The 15,194-nt window shown below is 46.7% G+C and overlaps 1 protein-coding gene across 4 annotated transcripts in view; it reads left to right on the forward strand.

Annotated features, from left to right (window-relative positions):
• The first annotated feature begins 13,068 nt into the window (after positions 1–13,068).
• The window catches only part of garnl3 (GTPase activating Rap/RanGAP domain like 3), a 41,611-nt gene continuing 39,485 nt past the window's right edge, over positions 13,069–15,194 (forward strand). For all 4 annotated transcript variants that reach the window (XM_078087943.1, XM_078087946.1, XM_078087944.1 and 1 more), the window contains exon 1: positions 13,069–13,591. In XM_078087943.1, the coding sequence (XP_077944069.1) occupies positions 13,494–13,591 (98 nt within the window). In that variant the 5' untranslated portion in view covers positions 13,069–13,493. The remainder of the gene's footprint in view (positions 13,592–15,194) is intronic.

Here is a 15,194-nt window from a genome sequence, read left to right on the forward strand (position 1 = left end):
GCGTGCTGTTTCCCCCCCCCCCCGTCTCGCTGCAGGAACAGAAAAGGAGCAGCTGACTGACAGGCCTGATGGGTTTGGGGGCGTCAGTGGGCAAGCAGTAATGAGGATGGAAGCAAACAGTGAGAGCTCGGAGCTATTATTCCCCCCCCCGCTGCGTTCTCATCTCAGGAGTGCAAACATCCCCCCCGATGCAGAGAAAAGTGGGTGGCGTGTTTTATAAGTGGCGCAGGAGGCCGCCCTCCTTCGACTCGGAAATCTCTTAACTGTCGAATCAATAATGCAGAAAGTCTGCGCAGCTCCGGTTAGTTGAAGCGTCTCCCTCCTCTCTTCTTCTTTCCCCCTCCCGAGGGGTGGGGGGGGGGCTCCATCTGAGCCGGGTCAATACCAGACTGCGTGTGATCCGCGATCAATCCGGAGAGCCGGACGGGCCGCTGTTTGCCGAGCCCCCCCCCCCGGTGACCTTGGCCCTCTGGTCTTTACCGTCCCCCTCATGTGCTCACCAATGCCGTTGACAAGTCATTCGTCGCTTTGCTTGTGTGGCGGACTTTTTAACAGCCGCCAGTGAAGTCAAGTTGTTGCTATCGGCGATTAGAGAGAGAAATATGCCCGAGCACCACATATACATCCGATCGGCGTGGTCAACGTGCCATAGGATCATTTCATTTATCTGTTACATCCTTTTAAGCAGTGTGTGATGGCATGCAGCCCTGGTGGAGGTAAGGCTCAGAATATGACAGGATTTGTTTCCCAGAAGGTTTTATATTTTCATGGCATGATGTGTGACGTCAACGTTCCAAATTCCTTTTTGGACTAGCTTATGTGATCAGACTGATGTAAAGAAACAACATGGTTTACAAGCCCTCCAAAGTAGTTATTGTCATGAATAGGCCAAAGGTTGAAACAGAAGAGAGAGTGAGTCCAGGCTTTGTTATAGGAACACGGCCTTCTCAGATATGCAAACATTGGGGTCCGGCAGATGGATGGAGCTGGGAATAGGAGGACACAGTAATGGGACTGTGGAGACACGCAGCAAAAACATGCCTGTCACGGAGATGCTAATTCTTTCCATTTGCTCTTTAAGCCTCAATGGAGAGCTCTTGTATCCTCAGTGTGACATGCAAAGTCCTTTTAACAGGAGTTAGGAGGTTAATGTTGCGCTCACGCTTTCTCTCCCCTACTTCTTCTTCTAATAAGGTCGATGGACGAGCACAACGTTCCTTCAGAGCCGGCGGAGGAAGGCTGTAGGTGTGTGTCTGCAGTCTAAACACCATAAACCCTCGTGTCAAAGCGTTTCATTTTCCACACAGATATTCTCCTCTGAGGTCAAGTTGAGGAGAAGTAATACTGCTTTCACAACCTGCCTTAAAAGTCCACTGCAGAAGACTGAAAGCCAAAAGAAGCTCTCCCAGAAAAGCACTTTGAGATCTACTACACACTGAACCTTTTGAAAAGCTAAATATAGTTTGTGATGACAGGTCTAGAGAGGGATGTTTGATTTTTAAAAATTGTATATATTGGTAGATGTCCAAAGAAAGAAACGGTATTTAGCCGTGAATAAAATTGTAAACACAATTTTGTTGAAAGCAAAACATCCACAGGGAGTGTTGGGCTTTTTTCTGCAGAGCGTGTGTGAATACGGAATTAGTGCATAATATGTGGCCGAAGGAGCTCGGTGGTTCGTGCCGCCTGCTGCAGCCGTTTGGCAGCTTCTCCCCACACTGAAGATCAGAGAACAGAAGGCGGAGCGAGGAGGACGAACTGCGTGTGGCCACGAGGTCGGAGGTTTGGCACACGTGGCTTCTCGTGAGCGTGGATGCGGTGCAGAATAGCGATGCACCATCTGTGGGTGTGTTTAAAAGCCTTGCGCTGCTCGGGGTGACATAATAACTGTCGGGAGGAAAAGCACATTGTTAGACTTGTCATTTCTGGGTTTTCTCAACCTTTTAACTGGCGCCAGGGCACGAGATGGAATACTGTGTGTTAAAAAGCACGCTGGCAAAACATCAAATTAAACTTCACCAAAGTTACGAGGATTCACATCACGAATATCTGGAATAAATCGCACAGCGTCGCATCCGAGAGCTTTTTGGAAATTGAGATATTTCAATCCGTGTCGGAATGGTCGACATTTCCATCCTCCATCGCGCCCACACGGCCCAACAGACGCCACCTTGTTCTCTTCCTGTCAGATCTCGTTGTCAGGCTTCTCCCTGCTAGTTTTAAAAGTAGCCACACATTTGTCTCAAAGGCAGATCCCGACTCGACTCAGCAAGTCCCTCGATTTCATTCACCGCTGTTTTCGGTTCCCGTCACATCATCTCTACAGTCAGGTTTCCTGCCCCCTTTTTGACATAAAATGATTTCATTCTGAAGTTTGTCCAAAGCTAACTTAGATAACTATGATTCAATGTGTCCTACATGACTGTTTTCTCTTTATTCTTTGTGTAACTTCCCCTTTTATCCTGAGTGAATGTTTGCGAGGAGCCTGTGGCTGGTGTTACTGTACGTTTGCACTGCTCATCATCCCTTCGCCGCCTAAGAGGGAAACTCACTCGCCCTCAACTCCAAATAACACACGGCGGAAGCCTTTCATTCAGCGACTGTTGTCTGTGTAAAGCACTTTATACGTGATCACAGTGTTCATCGGTGAATGTACTGAAATCCAGAAGCATAAGGCGATTATTATCACTGCACAGGACACATGGTGGAGTGCAAAGACGTAGTAGATGTGGCAGATGTTGTTCTCGCTGTTTTTGTGGCTTCCTCCTGCATTATTTGAACACGTTTGTTGACTCACAATTCAGTTTACTCTACATGCAAAACATTGCACCGTAAGACTTTTGTTGTGACTGCAAATCGGGTGTGAAGCTGTGGACGTTTCCTCGTCCAACTCACCCATTTCTCATGCGCCCCCCTGCAGCCCCGAGGGGCCGCAGCCTCATTTCCAGCTTCCTTCGCTTTATTTTCATCAGCTTTCTCTGAGTCGGGGGACCACTTACTTTTTTTCCTCAGTGCTTTAAGAGGGCTGTTAAGGTGTAGGCGCTTCTTCTTGTGATTATCAACTCAGCAATAAATAGTAGAGTAGCAAACCCTCATCAGAAGAATAGATTCATCCGGATCCCCGTTGTTTATCCGTGTGTGTGTGTGTGTGTGACCTTGCATGTAATATTCCAAACATTCCCTTAGAAGAAAGGAAGTCTTGTGGTCTTTGCTGGTCAATTCTGGGCAAAGCAGCAAATAGCTCAAGCTGATGGCCAGAGTACATTTTCTTCTGTACACCTAATTGTTAATGTACTTGAGCTCATTCGACGCAGGCTAGTGGGCCTTTGTGCTTTGCAAAACCTGGTGATGGAATAAAAAACGATGATGATGCAGCAAGAAAAGCTGCGTTTATCCAGAATGTTGCAAAAAGGCGCTGGCAAAGGTGTCAAGAAGCATTACAGTGAGACAGAATTGAATGAATACAGGATATAATTGATCAAAAGCAATAAATATTTGACATAAAAGCAAAGAGGCGGGTGGTGAAAAAAGTGACAAATAAAAATAAAAGCACATGGGGCTTTTTTTCTCCTCCATGGCTGCTTTTATGAGGATTTGTAATGGAGAGCTTGTAATGGGGAATTTGGGCCGTTTCGCATTCCGAAAACCCCTTTCACTTAATTGCCGCGTGCAGATTAGCATCCGACAATCGCATCAATCGCACACCTCCAATCTGAAGACACCTCTGCCACGCTGAACAATGCAGCCAGGCCGTAAACGCTGAGGAATGGAGCGCTCAAGAGCTGCAAGTTCAGCCGTCTTTATTGCATTATACTGAAACACGAGTCAGCGTTTTAAGCCCCGTGCCGGGCCTCCCTGTTCATTAAATGACTTACCTGCCACCTCTCATCAGACCCCACGTGCCTGGATTTAATTCCTGCGTGTGGGCCCGAGACTAACGGCAACAGAGACACGCGGAGATGCGAGTTCGTCAGCATAAAGTCACTTGGCGGGGGGGGAGAGGGGCTTCTTCGGCTCTGCTAATCGGATACGTTCTCACACTCTATTTATGTCATCTCATCCCGGGGAAATATCAGCATCGGGCCCCAGCGCGACTGCCGTGTGCTTGGAAAAGATTTACAGCCGGACAAAAATAGCAACAAAAACGGCTGGTTTCTCTGCAATTGACTCTTTTACCTTTTTATCTTCTCCTGATTGTCTCCAATCAGCCGTGTTCTCTGACGACAGAACAAACTGAGTGTCATCAGTCGTAGGCTCATCTTTGCTTGAACCTGCTAAAACAGTTCGGACTCGGGTGTTTGCGTTCGCCCCTTTAAGGCCGATTGGCAGGTCATTTACAGAAAATGACTACCATCAACTGGCACACACCATTAATTTATGGTGTTATCGTTCTGACAACGTTCTGGTTGCTCAAGAGTCTGACGTTGACTTTTTTAGGACTTTTATTAAGAACGGACAAGGTATTATTTAAATTAGCAGCTTTTCCCTTTCATCTTTAGGACACAATTCTTAACTTTCCCACCAAAAAGCTTCACTTTTCAACGCTTTCTGGGGAATGTACGCATAAATAATATTAACTGCCAAACCACTACCTTCGGTCAATGAATTCCTCCCTTATGGAGATGAATCAGATTATTCAGTCCAGTGACAAATTTATGGGAGGGAAGCAGCGTGTGGCACATTCTGCAGGGACACGTAGCAGCAGAACATCCCGTCTCATTTGGAGCACTCAATCTCATGCTCGTCACAAAGGAAAGTGTGTGACTACGCAAAGACACACGCGCGCACACACACACACACACACACACAAGAAAAGGAGCATTGATTTATCTTTATCTCTAAAACAAATTCATATCTTTAATCTGTCCTCCCTCTATTTTTTTTTGAAAGGAGCGGGCGACTGTCGAAGCCACTTTATTGTGTTGCCAGGCAGCGGCCTCACAAAGCCCAATTTATTTGGCATCGCCACATCAAACTCATGAGAGAACACTATTCTCATGTTGTTGTCTTAAAGTGTGTGTGAGCGGAGCTGTTACTGCAGCACCCCGTCGCTTTACATATAGATGACTGTGCTTTCACTGTGGCCTGCCTTTGACCTCCGGAGGAATTTGTCTGGCCTTCCATCTCATTTATTTTAAATGTTAAAGCCGCTGCTCCTTTTATTTTTTATCGTCTCATCCCTCCTTTATACCCAGTGCATCTTTTAATTTCTCTTCACCTCCTCTTTTTTCTCCCGCTGTCTCCACGCATTCGCATTTTAGTCTATTTTTTTACGCCGTAATCCTTGAATGCATCTGCAACCCACCTGTTTGCGCGTCCCCTCCTGGGGTTTCTCCAGCAGATTATGCTGGAATGGAAGGAGGCAGCTGTAACTTGAAAGGCGGAACACGAAGACTTAATCTGTTTACTCCGATCAACTCGGAGCCAGTTCTCTCGACGGTGCAGCTGCTCACAAACACACATCTCATCGCACTGTGTGACATCGCTACGTGCTATTAAGAGGATCACTGTAAGACGTTTTACTGTCTTTTAATTACGCTGATATTTCCCAGTAATAAAGCTTCACCGTGCTAGTGTTTTACTGCGTTTAACAGTACAACACTGTAAATTTGTTTTGGAGAATGATACTGTAATTGTGTTTTATGGTGCGATACTACGAAAATGAATGAATACTATATATTACTCACTACGATTCACTACCAATTATAATTGCAAATTCTAAGCACAGGTTTACTGTATTTACTTTTTTTGTAAACAAGGTCGTACAAATAAGTATGCTGAAAGAAATTCCACAAAAAATAGATCGAGGCTGTAAAGGTCATGAGATGTTCCGATCAACGGAGGCCAACGAATTAAGTGGATTTGACAAATGTCCAGAGGCAGCTGCAGCCATTTTAGCTGTATTTCTTTAAACAGCATCAGACCCAATGGAAATATTCCCACAAGCAACATTATTTAGGATTCAACACTTACATTTATATACTGATATCCCCAGCTGGGATTCTGCGAGGTGTTACGCAAATCCCCAATCGAGGCAAAACACATGGTTTGCCACTGTTTAATTGAGGTCCTTCTCTGTATTTTCTGTCTTTTTTAATAGCGCGTTCAGTCTATTTTAGTACATTATGGCTTGTACGTGTGGGGTTTTATAAGACAAAGTATGGTACAATTCAAAATGCTGAAAACAACAGATTTTCGTGCACCTACGCAAGTGCTGCTGTAAATAGAAAACTTGCATTTTATAAAGGCTTCATGATTAAAAGATGCTTTAAAGAAGACAAATCGAAGCCTCTCGTCTGACCCTCTCAAATGCCCACACAGAAGGCGACAAGAGTGCAATTTATTTAACAGCAGGAGGGGCTGATGAAAGGATGATGGATGAAAACTCTGTTGTTGGTCTCTGCTTCATCTCACTTCATATCTCTCTGGATACCTTCACGTCTTTTAGACTGATGAAACTTTTGCGCCACAATAAATCTCTTTCTCTCTCGCGTCCTCCTCATCTTCCTGATTGCATTGTACAAATTCAAAAAGGAGGGGAAATGCATCCCCGTGTTCAAGGGCAGAGTTGCGTCTTCAGTTAACGAGTCGCAGAATGAGCCGCAGATTTGATCGTCAGACCGGGAGACGACTCGGAGGTTGCAGCATTGACAGAGTGACACTTTCCCTCCAGTGTCTCTCTCTCTCTCTCTCGTGCGGGACACTCCGATGTCCACGGCCTCCTCTTGACCCTGTATATCACATTCGGATATCACAGCCAGAGAACTCTGTTGGGTGAGACACAAGAAGTTGGGGGAGACGGGGACTATTCTCATGAATACTAATTCCTGCAGTGCAGCCCAATGGTGCAGATTTTTGTGCCTCTTGTGTTGCTGTACGGTTTTTGCATCATATGTCTGCACTGTCAAATGGGCCAAGAAGATTAGATTAGATTTATGTAACTTGACTTGAATTAATTTGATATGTTAAAAAACAGACATTTGACAGTTTTTTTCCCATTAATGAAGAACAGCGTTATAAAAACAGTGGACACTAAACAGGGGACGAGTGGGAGGGATAAAAGGCTGAGAATAGAAATGACGGAAGGACAGAGAAGTGTAAAAACCATTAGTATTTTCCTTCATGTAGAACAGATTACAGGAATGCAGAAAGGAATACAGTTCATATCACATCCGTATCCCTACGAGCACTAACTGGAGGCCGGTGGAGCCTTTCAGCAAAGCGTCACCGTGTTGATTGACAGCTTTTGATTGGGAATCCCTGCCTGAAGAAACTGCCCCCGCTCCCCTCAGGTTCCCAGTGCACATGCGTTTGAAGATGTACACTACACACACAAGCAGACATGCGAGTGTGTGTACGTGCACGAGCGTCTCCATCTGCCAGAACAGATTGATATTTCTCATCTCGGGGCATCTAAACGTTTAGAGTGACATTTAAGAGGAAGGATGTGGTTATTACATGGATGCATCTCACAATCCTAATCCCATTTTTGAGAGGCGCCGAGTCCCGATGAATTACCGACATCTGTTCCTCTCATCCACCCACAGCCCCGGTGAGCCATCATCAGCCGGGGGGGTGGGGGGGGATCTGGAGGGAAAGGAAGCTTCTGATTAGCATAGCCGCTGCTCAAACTACTTGTTCTTCAAATGAGAGTAATTATGTGGAATCAAGTCCAGTATCTGTGTGCACTGTGAGCGACGCAGGAAATCACCGTGCACACAGACAGTGAGCCGAGGAGATATTGACCGGGTGATGTAAGTAATGGGAAAGCTGCAGGACACATGATACCTATCCACCATGATGCATGCGTTTATTCATCCTCGCTCCATCTGAAGGTTTCCCTCTGCAGGAACACGTGGGAGTAAATTACCTCATCCCTGCCTTTCAGCCACATTGTGTACCTGCAGTCTTTAGTGTCCCCTGTGTAATTTCTTCTAGTTCCATTTACTTTTACTTTACCAGATTCAATTTTAGATGGGGGCCCACTTAGGACAAAATATCCATCTCAATCTGGGCTCTCTCTTTTCAGAGTCGGTGGTGGGGAAGCTATTGAGTGGCACCACCTACCCGTTCATCACCGCCGCTCTCGGTGGCTCCAACGCGCTGTGAGCGAGGAAGAGAGTGTTACGGACAATGAGTGGGTAGCTGCTGTGAGGGCGTGTGTGTGAAATTCTTACGGTAGTCATATGAGCGGGCGGGGTGGTTAGAAAACGTACAATTAAAAAAGCACATTTGAAAAGGGTTCCAACAAATCAAAAAAACATTTGAAAAAATATTTTTCAAAAAACATAAAATTAGTATTGTAGTCATATGAGAAAAACATCTGAATATTGTCTACAATCGAGTCATAAGATATTCTAACCATTGAGGTTACAGCAGAGTGGTTAGTGCTGTTGCCTCCCATACAGACAGTCCGGGGTCGACTCCACCCAAAGGTGGTGTACTTCCAATGCTAAAACACAATGCATCCAGCATGTCAACATACATTGAAAAAGGGTTCCAAATTCAACTCCACCCACTTAGTTCCGTTTCATTATAGACCAACCCTGGTAACCAAGGCAGGCGTGAGTGTTTAGGGGAATTAATGGGTGGAATATAAAAGATTATAATCATCGCCGTGTTTTCCTTCACCTGAAACTCAGAAGAGTTCCATCTCGATCCTCTTTGTTGAGACCTCGTATCATTAAATGGTCGTGACAAACGCACACCCACGCCGTCATTAAGTCAGCATGTGTGATCACGGAACACGAGACTGAGCGCTGAGTTTAATCTCCATCCTGCTGCTTCAGCCTTTAACCAAAGCTCAAACAAGTTGAAGAGGTGGAGGATGTCATGATGCCAATCCAAACACCATCGGCCGTATTTTGTGGAGCTTTGATTTCTTGTTTGCGTTGACAGTGCGTCACAAAGCTTTCGCTTTGGGCCTTTTCCTTTTTGACTTTAACCATGCTATGAAATTTAAAAGGTCAAAGAATTCATATGAAGTACTTTGGTGATTCTCTGAATTTTCCTTTTAGAAAAACCGTGAAAGAAACAAGTAGTTTTTTAATAGTTGTTATTGGTGTAAGATTTACCAATTGCTTTGGTGCTTTTTATAACAGTTTATTATTTTAATGAAACCACCTGAAGTAGGATGAATCAGTTTATATGTATATTTTACTACTTCATCTAAACTAGATACCAAAAAGTAACAGCTGTGCGATAAATAGAAGCAATTGTACTTAGGAATGATACCTCTCACAGACTGTGCTTCTACATTTGAAAGCAAAGAGCAGTGAGAAGCTTTGACAAATAAACAGTGAAAGAAAGGGGAGAAAGTTGTGAAGCGGTTGTCAGATTCGCAGCAAAGCCCTTTGGGTAGAAACTGAAGTGCTGTGAACATGTCCGGCTTCAGTTGGAGCGATTCGGGTGAAAGGGAAGTAAAGAACATGACGTCGATGACTGCATGATTCCTCCTATAAACATGGTTATTATAACCGAGATTTAACCTCTGAACGAGGACATCGAGAAATGCACAGCACAGAATGTTTTCTCTCCTCCACAGATGGTTTAAGAGGAATCTTGTTTCTTGCACACTCTTCCATCCTTGGACCGATAATGGATTTAAAGTGCTCCAACAGGCGCTGTTGGCGGAGGAACCGCTTTGGTTGTTTTGATTCAGCGGCTGATCCGACAGCGACTGAAAGCAGCAAATCAGTAATCACGTTCCATCATGCCCTTGCTCTCATTTTGCATGTTTTCTATGTGAATTGCTGCAACCAGCCGTTGGCAAAAAAAAAAAAAAAGAAAATACGCCGGAGGCTTTTGTGAAGAGGGTTTCTCCTCCTCAGATTTCCTTGTAATCACCACTTCGGTCGCTGGCCTCTCTGATTAGCTGCGTGATTCTGATTATTTGAGCGGGCTGGAGAAGAGGAAGGAGCGGTGTGTGCGACTGCAAGATTGTGTAAGTGCGTGTGTGCGTAGCGTATCTGCGCCCCCAGTGAAAAGCAAGTAAAGAGCGATGAAGTCCTTCAGCATGCCGATGGCGCCCTTGAAGTCTCTTTCCTCGGCCTGAAGGATCACCGTCAACCCTGCACCTGTTCTCACACACACACACACACACACACACACACACACACAGAGTTAACCCTTGATCTTTGGCTGTGAGCCTGAATGAACGGTTGGAATATTGATTAGGATCAGCATGTTGGAGGGGACGGCAGCGCAATGTGATTTCTTTTAGTTTTTAACACAACATGCAAAAGTCATTTATGTTGCAGCGTTACTCAGATATTCTTTGTTTTATTCTTTTAACAATGCAACTGCCTCACCTCAAAGTCCCAAAGTGAATAAAGTGAAAACTGTGTAGTTTCTTGTTTTTTCTCTGGTGTGATAGATAATTCAACCTCTAATATCCCCTCAAATGAATCAATCTGTAAAGACCCTTAAGTGGTTGAATCTGTGATGAAGGGGCACACGTGTGTCATCGCTTCGCCTCCATCCTCGATGAGTAACCGCTTCTCCCAGTGGATTCCGTTTGAAATAGTGACATTTGGTCTCCGTGCACCGCTGCCCTGCGACCCGGAGTGAGTGTGTGTGTGTGTGTGTGTGTGTATCACCACACTGGGTTGCGGTGGTCACTGAGGGACTCACCTCGACAACGGTGTGCCCCCCCCCCCGCGCTCTCTTACCGGCTCTGTCTTTATCGCTCGGGACAGCGAGACAGCGGCCGCTCAGTCCATCCACAGGCAGCTGAGACGAGAGGTGGAGCGATGGAGGGAAGGCTCCACATCCATCGCTAACGAGCCCTCCATCTGCTGCAGGTTGGGGGGGGGGGTTAAATGCTATTAGGTCAAACGATTCAGCTGTCAGTCACCAACTGAGCTCTTCTCTCGCCTCCTTATCGCACACTTTATTAGCCCCACAGAGACTCTGAGGCCTGCAGGATTGCAGCCTGCGTGCGTCGGGTGGAAATGACCCCAAAATGCTACGCGTAGAGGTCGCCGGTCAGCGCGGTGACGGAGACGGAGCCAGCGGGAGGATTCGCATCAAGCTAGTGATGATTTGGACAGACGTGGAACCCATGTTTGGAGCGGTTTTTAACACGTAGAACTGTACCACTTCGTACACTCTTCTCGAATCAAACGCGCCGCACTGTTGAACTTCTCCAAAAGCAACTCAGGCTTCACACAAGTGTGGTCGATTTTCCATGCAAACACTCTCCCACTCTTTCCACTTCAAGCTCGGATGCTAAAAATGGATCAAATCATTTATAACATGGAAGCTCCAGAAATCTAATACATCAACTTTACAAGTGAGACATTGTTTGTGCAGCTCAGACGCACATCTGAGCTGCGTCTCCAGCGACTCCCCCTGCGTCTGCTTTTTATTTTGTGTTCGTGAGCAAAAGCAATGACTTTCACGGCAACAAGCTGTTTTAATTAGAACGAATGCGGCGTCGCTCTCTACAATCTTATTGCCTGTGTGTTTCACCTTACCTGGCCACACACAAAGGTGCTGGGAGACAAGCGGGTAATGAGAGAGCGGCTGTTTGAAGGCCTCTCTGCCCATCGGGAGACGCGTTAAACCAACGTGGTCTCCAAAACCTGTTTGTCTCTCCGCCATGTTGGATTTTTTGAGGGGGTTAGTATTCTATTCTTACAAGTTAGCATTGATTTCTCGTTAAAAATGCAATCATAGCACGTTTATTTTACATCGTTAGACTTCACAAAGTGTGTTTACGGGGCGCAGGTCCCCGTTCACTATGAATAGGGTGACGTCATCAGTCGCGGTCCGTATTTATTTTGTATGTATCACTACGAATTTGTATGTTCAAGATTTGTGTATACATTTTTACGAGCAGGTTTTGGAGATCAGGCTGGTTAAACTGTCGAATCTGCGCGAGTCAGAAGGTTTAAAGTCTTTCCAATCACACAAACATGGCCGGGTCTTTATTTGAATGCAGCTGTGTGAGTCATGTTTAGAGAATTTCTCATCTAAACACACTACAGAGTGCATGTGTGCATGTGTGTCCATGTGTGTGTGTGTGTGTGCGATAACAGTATGTGGGAGTCATCCGCTTACTTTTTCATCTCTTGGATGGAAAGGGGGGAAATGTACAACCAACAACCTACAACAACCACACGAGTATTGACGGGTCAAACGATGGAAAAAGGGATTCATACACAACAGAACTCCTCTGCGTAGCTTTTGATGGGTGAATCGATTCGGTGATGTTATAACGCCTCTCTCCTTGTGCTGCTGTTTCAGCGCCACACCACATGTCTGCAGGTCTCTTTTAGCTCCGCTTTGGTCTCCACCGACCCCCGAGGGGGGCGATAAACAGACAAATGGACAGATGGACTGACCTCATGCGGACTCGCCGATGCTTCACTGCTCCCTGAATCGTCCCTCATCAAGCCGCCCTGATGGGGATGCGGGATGCGGGCCCTTCCTTCACAGCTAATCACCTAATTCATCGCACTCGCAGCTGGGCAGCGGAGCGTTGTTTTAGCGGAGTAAACATTGCTTCAAGGTCTCCTCGACCGCTTGCTGGAGGACCATCACCGGTGAAATGAACATTGTTTTTCAATGACCAAAGAACTGCTGTCCAGCTTTCCAATCACAACACACGGCACTGCATTCATATTCAGCAACAACGCTGCAGGATGCGTGTATACTGCTCTCATCCAAAATCACTTACTTCATTTAATTTCACTGAAATGGAGACACGCTTATCGCATGACTTGTTTGGTTGAAGCTGTTAATAAAAGAAAAATGAAAAGATATGCTTTTAGTGTTCAAAGGAAATGGGGGAGGGGGGGGGATACATGAATAAAATAATTCCACACAAAGCCTTGAAATGAAAAGGCACTGCTCATGTATTTTTGGTATTTTACTCAGAACAAACCAGACAAAGACCTTAGATCCAATATGTGGGATTATTGTTCTATTTAGTAACATAAATAAGCCCTAGTACTTCATTAGATCTCCCTCTCTCTCTCTCTCTGTCTCTCTCTCTCTCTCTCTCTCTCTCTCTCTCCTCCCTCCCTCCCCCTCTCCTGAAGTCAGAAGCAGCCCCTCCGTGCCGGGCTGAAGCTGAAGGAGCGCTGTGAGCTCCACAGTAGAAGAATCAGGTTGACGTCTGCAGAGCTCCTGCACACATGGAGCTGCCCCCGAGCAACGACACCCTGCACCTCTAGGAGCTCCCACAGCACCGTCTTGTGTCTCTCCTCGAGGGAGGGGGGGGTCCTGCAAGATCACTTTCCCTGCACCGCTGAGGTGGAACGAGCGCCAGAGGATTCCTGTTGTATTTTACCCTGCTCTTCTTTTTCGAGTCGTCCGTTTCTCCTTTTTTTTTTTTCTCCCTTCCGCCTCTCGAAGTCTCGCTTTTTTTTCTGGAGGGTGGGAGGAGGAGGTGGAGGAGGAGGGGGGTTACTTTTTAATATTCCTTGCAGAAAGGAAAGAAGAAGGGCGCTGCTGTTGGCACGAGTCTCGCTGCTCGCCCAGCACCCATGAATTCAGATAAAAATGTGTACCTCGGCAGAGACAAAGGCATCATGCGGAAGAGAGCTTTGCTCCTTCGGAAAGGTTGCAGCTTCGAGATTACCAGGTAGGTCATCTTTTGTGTGTGTTTGTGCGTGTGTGGAGAGGGGGGGGGGGGGGGGGGTCTACTGGACTAGCCCACCTAAACTGCTCCTCCTCCTGCAAAGAAGTGGCACTTTACATAAGCGCATTGTATTTCTCACTGGGGGTTGGAGGTGGAGGTGGAGGAGGAGGGGGGGGGGGCGTAGGATCTGCGGTATTCTTATTAAATCGTGTAGCCTGCTCTTTCACTTCTCTGGACAAACCCCCCCCATCCTGCTGTATGTCAGTGGGTCTCATCACATCTCGTCTCTGCGCCGTGCGCGCAACGCGTCCCCCCCCCCCCCCCCCCCCAAACCGGACCCCCACCGGACCGGAGCGTTACGCACGGGTACACGTCGTCCGCACCTGACCCCGCAATGTTGTCTCCGTGACGGCGCGCCGTCTCCAGCCACGTCCCGTTGGCTCAGTGCCGTCCTCATCACGAGCCATTATGCAGGTTTTGTGGATGATATTGGGGGGGGGATCAGAGCACTTGCTGTGGGTGAGGTGGTGGTGGTGGTGGTGGTGGTGGTGGTGGAGGCACAACTGGACACCTGTGAGTGAAAACACACCCTGAGGCCACACATGCATGAAGGAAGGTAAAACTGGTGAAAGCTCTTTGAGGTGTACTGAGGTTTGCACATCACGCGTCCCCTGTGTGGGTCTCTTCTCTGAGTCCGTTTGTGTCCTGTCCAGCGGCGTGCCAGCTGGCATATCACCCGACAGCAGGTAGCTGCAGGACCGCAGGTAAACGCACGAAATCTGTAACGGCTGCTCGCTGGCCTCCGCCCTTCGCCTCAGGTGGTCGGTAGCTGCAGGTGGCTGCATATTTGTGTTTCCGCAGTAAATATGGATACAGTTGATTATCATTAATGGGGGGAGGAAGTAGAAAGCGGCATTAACTGCTTCTGAATCGGATCAAACTGCTTGCTGGGTAATGTGGGAGCCAGATTTATGACTAGAAATAAGATATTATACATTATTCTTAAACTTTTTATTAAAAAATGAGTGCAAAATCAGGCCTTAACTTTCATTTGGTCTTGAGTCTGGACCAGAACAACAAAGCCTAACCTTCATAACAATTGCAACATGTCAACGCATGACTGGTCTGTCTCCAACGTCTTCCCGTCCGCCGCGGCTAATCGTATGCGACGGAGATTAGGCCACGCGGTGACTCCTGAAGGAGCCGGGAAATGACTGGCTCGGCTCCGACCGCCGACTCGCGGAGCAAACTTGACTCTGAGAGACCCTGTGTGGGTCTCTTCTCTGAGTCCGTTTGTGTCCTGTGGGTTGGACCACTAGATTCACTTTTGCTCATGTAACACGCAAGTTCCTTCCTCTTTGCACAAGCGCCCGCTGTCAACGAGACGCCCTGGCTGAGCATTTGTGAGGAAGTATCTTTCGGCGTAATGGTTGAGACGCCATGTGGTTGCCTTCAGTCCGCTTTGAGCTGCGATAAACCATTATCTCCATTACATACAAAACTGCCAAGTATTTCAGTTGGTAGAGCCTGCAGTGTATACAAATACTTGTATTTACTTTGCAGTTTTCAATGACACAATGAGTTTTAAGATCACTCTATGTCAAAA

This window comes from Gasterosteus aculeatus, chromosome 14, assembly GCF_964276395.1.
Source record: "Gasterosteus aculeatus chromosome 14, fGasAcu3.hap1.1, whole genome shotgun sequence".
Lineage (NCBI taxonomy): Eukaryota > Metazoa > Chordata > Actinopteri > Perciformes > Gasterosteidae > Gasterosteus > Gasterosteus aculeatus.